The sequence below is a fragment of the Haliotis rubra genome, unplaced genomic scaffold (genome assembly GCF_003918875.1).
Source record: "Haliotis rubra isolate DU_JTF1 unplaced genomic scaffold, ASM391887v1 Scf1229, whole genome shotgun sequence".
NCBI lineage: Eukaryota > Metazoa > Mollusca > Gastropoda > Lepetellida > Haliotidae > Haliotis > Haliotis rubra.
In genome coordinates this window covers 242,100-248,687 of record NW_025765147.1, presented here as the reverse complement: position 1 = coordinate 248,687, position 6,588 = coordinate 242,100, and the positions used below count along the sequence as shown (strand labels likewise).

The window sequence follows — 6,588 nt, the reverse complement described above, 5'->3', positions numbered from 1 at the left end:
TGTCCCAGTTTTGATCATTTCTTTCAGAAACAAAATTCCGGAAAACAGAAAGTTACAAAATATCTGTTAAAATTATATAAGATGCGGGCGCTTAAAAGGATAATCATGTCCTGTTCCCACCGGAAAGTAGCACCTGTCACCTCACAAACTTGTAAACTATTTTGTTAGCAAGCTTACACTGGTCAGCAGCAGTTGTACTCCATGCGCCTGTGAACAAACCAGATACAAGTAAAATGTAGACTCCCTGACTTGGGTGTACTCTAGTCTGAATACACGAGACGTTCCACTAACACCTCACCAGGGACGCAGGCTTTCCTTTGATGGGACGTTATAGAAATGTGTGTTCTGGTCAAAGTCAGTCAAAAGATGTTTATTGTATGAGGCCTCCTGGCCCATATACATGAGAGAGTTACAGGATAAAGGAATATTCTGGATATTTATATGTTATATTTAATGGGTATACAATTCGGCTTTATAAGATTCTTTTTAGCTAATGCGCATTTTAAGTATAAGGACAATTGAGCAAGAATATTTCTTTATTATTGGTTTGTAAATAAAGATATATATGCATAATGGGGCTGCTTTTAAAGAAACGATGGTGCGGTATATATTTCGTCTTAATTCTGTGATAACAAGGATATATCAGGGTAAAATGAATTTCCATTTTCTATTCCAACGTTACATAAAAGGACAATATCGATGTTCTTTCTGGATACAGAGGTTTTTCAACAATCTCATTAATCATTGAAGATAAATAAACCTAAACGATACTTTCTTACGAACATTGTTCTTAAAACTATATAAGTTGTGAATTATTGATAAGTATTTTCTGGCTGAGTAACGTTTTAAAGGTCCTGTGAATTATCTATATTATCGTGAGCTTGAATCTAGGGTGGATTTCCATTCTTGATTGAAATATATCTATTGATCTAACACTTGAAATTCATTAATAAACCAAAGTTCACATCGCCAATTGTTTGGCTCTAACCATGGTGGAAACCGAAACCGTGAAGAAAATAATAAATTTCTGATATCAGTTACCCAAGTGTGTTTTCCCAAATTATCCAGATTTAAAAGCATATTGTAAAGCTAATTTTGGCGAGACGTTGTTCGTGCATATTTAGAACCTTAAACCAATTATTTTAAACATCTTATGTGAGAATTGATATACAAAAGGAAATCTGCCATTCGCCATATACCATGCAGTTAGGTGTCTTTGAGCTTACATTGGAGGTACTTTTACAGGCTAAAAGATGCACTCTCTCAATACAATCAAAGGAAACGCTGAAAACCCCATATTTCAGATCCATATAATAAAATGGGTTGAATCTGAGAATTAAATATCTTAAAAACACATTGGGTGACATAGTTCCAACTTTGTAGGTTAAAACCGATAAAACTTGTATCAAAGCCTTTTTCCACGTAAAGTTAAGTTATGTGCACATTTATTCAAGTTCATTCTGTTTGAAAACAAAACCCTAAGTAAGAATATTGATCGATACATTCATCAACTGACCATCAAAAACCAGCGTTCGTTTCCTGGCCACGGGACCGCCCTCCTCCTAAATATCACAATTTCTGTTTTGCTTAAATTTTACTGTTAACTTCCATTCTTTAAAGGTATAACTTCTAAGATATTTAATTGATTTTGTAAACCGACTTCACAGTATCCGAAACTAAAAATAACGTCGTCAGCAAAAAGGAGCATTAGGACTTCCTACAAGATCTGGGTACATTTAGTTCCATGTTTTCCAGCTAAAATTGATATCGTGGATATAATTCACTAATGAAGAAGGAAAATAGGAGTGGACTTAAGCAGCAACCTCTGTCTTTAAACCAAGTGGGCAATCGAAAATCTTGTAACCCTGTCTTTTACAACGCACACAAGATCGAACGTTAGAATACATTGGATTTGAGAATGCTAACCATTTTCCCTCGTAAACCCAAGTGCTTGCGTAAACACTGCCATAATTTAAAACGATTGACTGAGTCGAATGCCTTTTAAAATCTACAAATGCTATGTACAACCTTATGTTTCTTTTTGATAGCGATTTTGACTAGTGCATACAGAGTAAATATATGATCAGTGGTAGAATATCCCTTTCTAAATCCCAAGCCTGGTCAAACTTGAAGATATATGACATCAATGTTAGATGAAATCCATCTGACTGTGTGTTGTATATCTTCACGAAACTGATATCTGAATCAGTATCATTAGCCGAACGCTTAAGGTCTGGTTAAGTATATTGATATACTGTCGACTGCAGACACTTTACCGCTTCCAAATCAGACACATGTGTAGCATTAGAAATACCTTCCATTCAAGCTACGTATCAATATAGAAAGAAATGCATGTGTTTCTTTAGCTGTACCGCTGGAAACGTCTTCTTCAATGTCTTCTTCCACAACTACTACCATGCCAACAACATCCAAGACATTGTCTACGACAAACGTGACTACTTCACCAATAGGTACAGCGTTCTTGGTCACTATGTCCACTACTGCACAAACATCCAACACAATGGCAACACCAACAACAGCGACAGCAAACCAATCGGAAACATCCACGCCTCCATCTGGTGAAGGTAAAGGAAGTGATGTATATGTTTGGGGGGTTCTTCAACGACGAACGGGTTAAATTCTTGCAGGTTGTAGTTCTTGTCACAGCAGAGGTACGCGCAGTCAATAACCAGTTTAAATCTCACATTGATACTGCTTGTATTGAAACAGACTTGGAGAAGGATTATTGTTACACGTGACATTTCAACAGCAGAATTTGTAAGTACATGTTTACATGTCATTAAAGAAAAAAACAAAACAGTTATATTGTATACTCGGCCAAAACTATGATAATATGTCCCTTCGAGTCTTTCACTATTATTAATCACTGCAGATGATCAAGACCGATTTATATCGGGTACTTTTTGTGTTTGTATTACATTGTGGGTAGTACATCACGCCTGTAATTATAATATGTATATCATACTCGCAGGTACACACATTAGAAGAAAACACTTTTCACCATTTACTAATTATATATACTTTGAGGTTATATGATTAAGAGTCAAGCAAGTTATATGTAAGGTGCTATTGCAAAGGGGAAGTCATTTTAGTATATAAAGTCAGATATATTTCTCAACAGGCGTAAAATACCTCTTTCGATTCTGCAGGAGTAGTATTCAATCACATAATGCTGTATGGTAACGGGTGCAAAAGTTGTTTGTGTTCTAGCTAAAAGAAGCATGTCATTGTTGAAAAGGATATCAATGCGGTATGCACATGTCTGTTTCACATATAAACATTTAAATGTTCTATGTGTTAATATCTAATGGGTTCGATTTCCTCGCTTGAATGTATGTCTACATTTCCAGAGTCCCCTGATAACAGGTTCCCGTTACTGTACGTAATTGTCGTGGGTGTGGTGGTTGCTGGTGTCGTCACTGTTGCAGTTGTTGCTATTGTGTGTGTGAGGTATGGTGCAATTATCAACAGTTCGTAAACTATTATGCTCTTGATATAAATGTTGTATAAGTTATGATAACAGAGCATACTAAAAGGCTTCGCTGAAATATTAACGGGGATAGGCTGACCTCAAAATTCTGTTCAAATTTGCTCCCCTTGACAATGATAACGTCAAAACATCCTGACGCAAAAGTCCTCCTTAACTGGAAATAACTATACTTTCACTGCACATTTGGGCAGAGGAAACAATGACATAAGTACCTCTGTTCTATCAGAGGAATTTGGTTTGTTTGGTCGTTTCACCTGAACCGGATTTTCAAATATTGTTTGGAAGCACCATTATAAAGTCATATTCATTATTCGATGTTTCAGGAGACGGAAAGGGAAAAGGCCCCAAGACAAGAACGCTGAAGAAGCAGCTGTGCCATCTTATGAAGAGTGCATAGCGGAACCCATCGATCATACTCGGTACCAGAACATACAAAGCCACAGAACACCTAGAGGATGGTCAGATCAAGGATCCATTTATGTTAACACGACAACAACTACCAGTCTTGCGAACATTTATGAAAACGAATGCACCTATGTCAACAACGAATACGTTAATGATCAGAATGTGTCAACAGGAACATCATGCTATGTCAACGTTGGTTCTAATAATCAAGACAGCGGTGAAGCGGGAGAATCAAACATGTATGTTAATACTAATGATTTTAGTCTGTACAAAAATACCCCAAATATCCTCACTTAAGATTGGTGCCTACTGTCGTTCAGGTGAAACATAACTCGCATGGAGCTATTAACGTTGCAGTATCGTCCGTGAAGACCATCATATTCTAGTACTTTGCCCATAAGGGCGAGGGTTATGGATGGAAAAATTAGAAGTGATCACATTTTCGAACACTTAAAATAATTCATTGACATATGTTTTTCGAAAGCTGGTTCATCAACCAGCCCTCTGTGACAACCACCAATAATAACTTAATGATTCAATATTCAAATTTGAAAACACCTGAGAGTCAGTAGGGGCAAGATCTGGTGAACCTGTACGAAGAGGTTCGTTCCCACAACACCGCACATAAGTGTGACAACGTCCCGCTAATTCTGTTTTAGAACTCCTTTCCATCACATGTTCATGCACTCATATAATACTTATAAAGCTTAATAAAATGTTAAAACTGGTGCGTTTGTACACGGTACCATTTAACGAAAATGTAACATGAGAGCGTTCAATAAGACATATTGCATGTGTAATGATCGTTTTACGAATAAAATCATTGTTCAACTCCAATATCCTTCATATTCTATTTTCCTTGTCCATAGTGTTGTTTATCACTGGCTTGATAACGGTGCTAGAAACCATCTACATCGAAACGTCGCACCAACTGCAATAAAGATGTTATCCATAAAATAATTGTTCCTGTTCGGCTTCTAAAAGATGTTTAATGAACATGTAAAATCCAGGGTCTCGTCTGATTCGTATTTCATTTTAGAGAGTACATGATACTGGTTTATGGTATTATCTTTCTTGAGTGTAAACCTAATTCTGTATGTCCCAAAATAACTTGTGAACATCCACTGATGTTATGTCATTATTTACTCATTTCAAAATGTAGCATAAAACAAATACTTAAAAGGTTTTGGTACTTAACTTTTTAGCCCTTAAAAGCACACTATCACGTCACACTTCTCTAAAAATCAATAATGCATTTCTCTCATTAATAATTGTAACTATCAGCCCCGAGCGAAACTACTATATACTTTATTCCGAAAAAATATTAGGTATTACAATTTGAAATTAAAAAGTTCGAATGAATTAATGCAACATTGCATTAGATCGACTCTCGCGCCCTCTACCGACCGACCGTTTTTTCAAGCGAACCTCATAAAGCTATGTCCCTTGGAACGCTCGTTACGATTATCCTATTAAGCAACATGTGATTGCGGCAAACACCGACAACACCGCGTGCCGACAGTTTTCGACAGTGCGACAGTTTGCGATATCTCTAAAGTTCTAGCACTGATATCGACGCACTTGACTGCCATTCACGCTTTCAGATCATTGCCAAGTAACAGGTAGTCCAGGCTATATGGTTATCATATAAGGGTTTGGTAGCTATGACACAAAGGTCAAGTGAAGTGTAACAGTTGCGACAACACGGAAAAACCTGTCACATTGTAGCTTGTGCTGACGTGCGTCAGGAGGCATTCGGGCTATTCGTGAAATCATGATGCCTATACTGATGCTCAGTGATTTACTCTACTTTGCTGTTTACACCAAGTGGAATATATTCCGTTTGATACCCGAGACTGGTTATTGTCAGGCATTGACGTCTCACGTTCATCATCCATCTGCCCACGTACTACTGCATTGTGAAGGAATGCGTTCTGATTTGTGACCTGCAAACAACGCCCGCTGTACCATGCGTGTCAGTGTCCTACTCTAACATTTATTAAGTATTCTCTGGGATGTTATCAGTTGTTATAGTAACTGGTGTGGCAGTTGAGGCAGTTATGGGAGATGCCCCAAAATGTAGTGACACCTCTTTGCAGATCATACCGTTAGTGACAACATCTCTTTATATACTCTTCCCATATATTTTTTTAAAAAGTAGGGGAACCTGAAGTATCAATTTGGATTGGAAGTATAAACTTACAAAGACATACATCTTATGAAAGCACCACAATTTTCCTTATCACCACCTCTCAACACAACGCATGGGATGCACGTGACATGCACAACGCAGTAGCCCCATACACGTCCATTGGGTGGCATACTTGATTTTGACGGTTTTCAAGAAGGTCAATAAATCTCTGCATTAATTTTGACAATCATCTTGCATTACAAATTTGTTAGTGTTTCATCCAGCCTGTATGTTTTGTTTGAAGATGAAAATTGTACACATGCAAATTTCACGTCATACACCAATCATTTTTTCAAGAGCGATTACTGTACAAACATTGGTCATAAGGAAGTGGAAGCGGTAATGCACTCCCCAAACATTCATAATCATCATATCAACATTGATTGAATCCGATATATCTCCCAATATGTTCAATCGTTAATTAAAACTGAAGTTCCCCGACTTTGTTTTGAGGAGTACATTACTTATCACGAGGAATGTT

At 37.2% G+C, this 6,588-nt stretch overlaps 1 protein-coding gene across 1 annotated transcript; it reads left to right on the top strand.

Annotated features, from left to right (window-relative positions):
- Positions 1–2,371: 2,371 nt before the first annotated feature.
- Positions 2,372–4,313, top strand: LOC124266039. Its single transcript, XM_046700847.1, has 3 exons — positions 2,372–2,585; positions 3,372–3,471; positions 3,835–4,313. Exons 1-3 carry the CDS (start codon positions 2,393–2,395, stop codon positions 4,211–4,213), a joined length of 672 nt encoding a protein of 223 aa, XP_046556803.1. The 5' UTR covers positions 2,372–2,392; the 3' UTR covers positions 4,214–4,313.
- Positions 4,314–6,588: the final 2,275 nt, after the last annotated feature.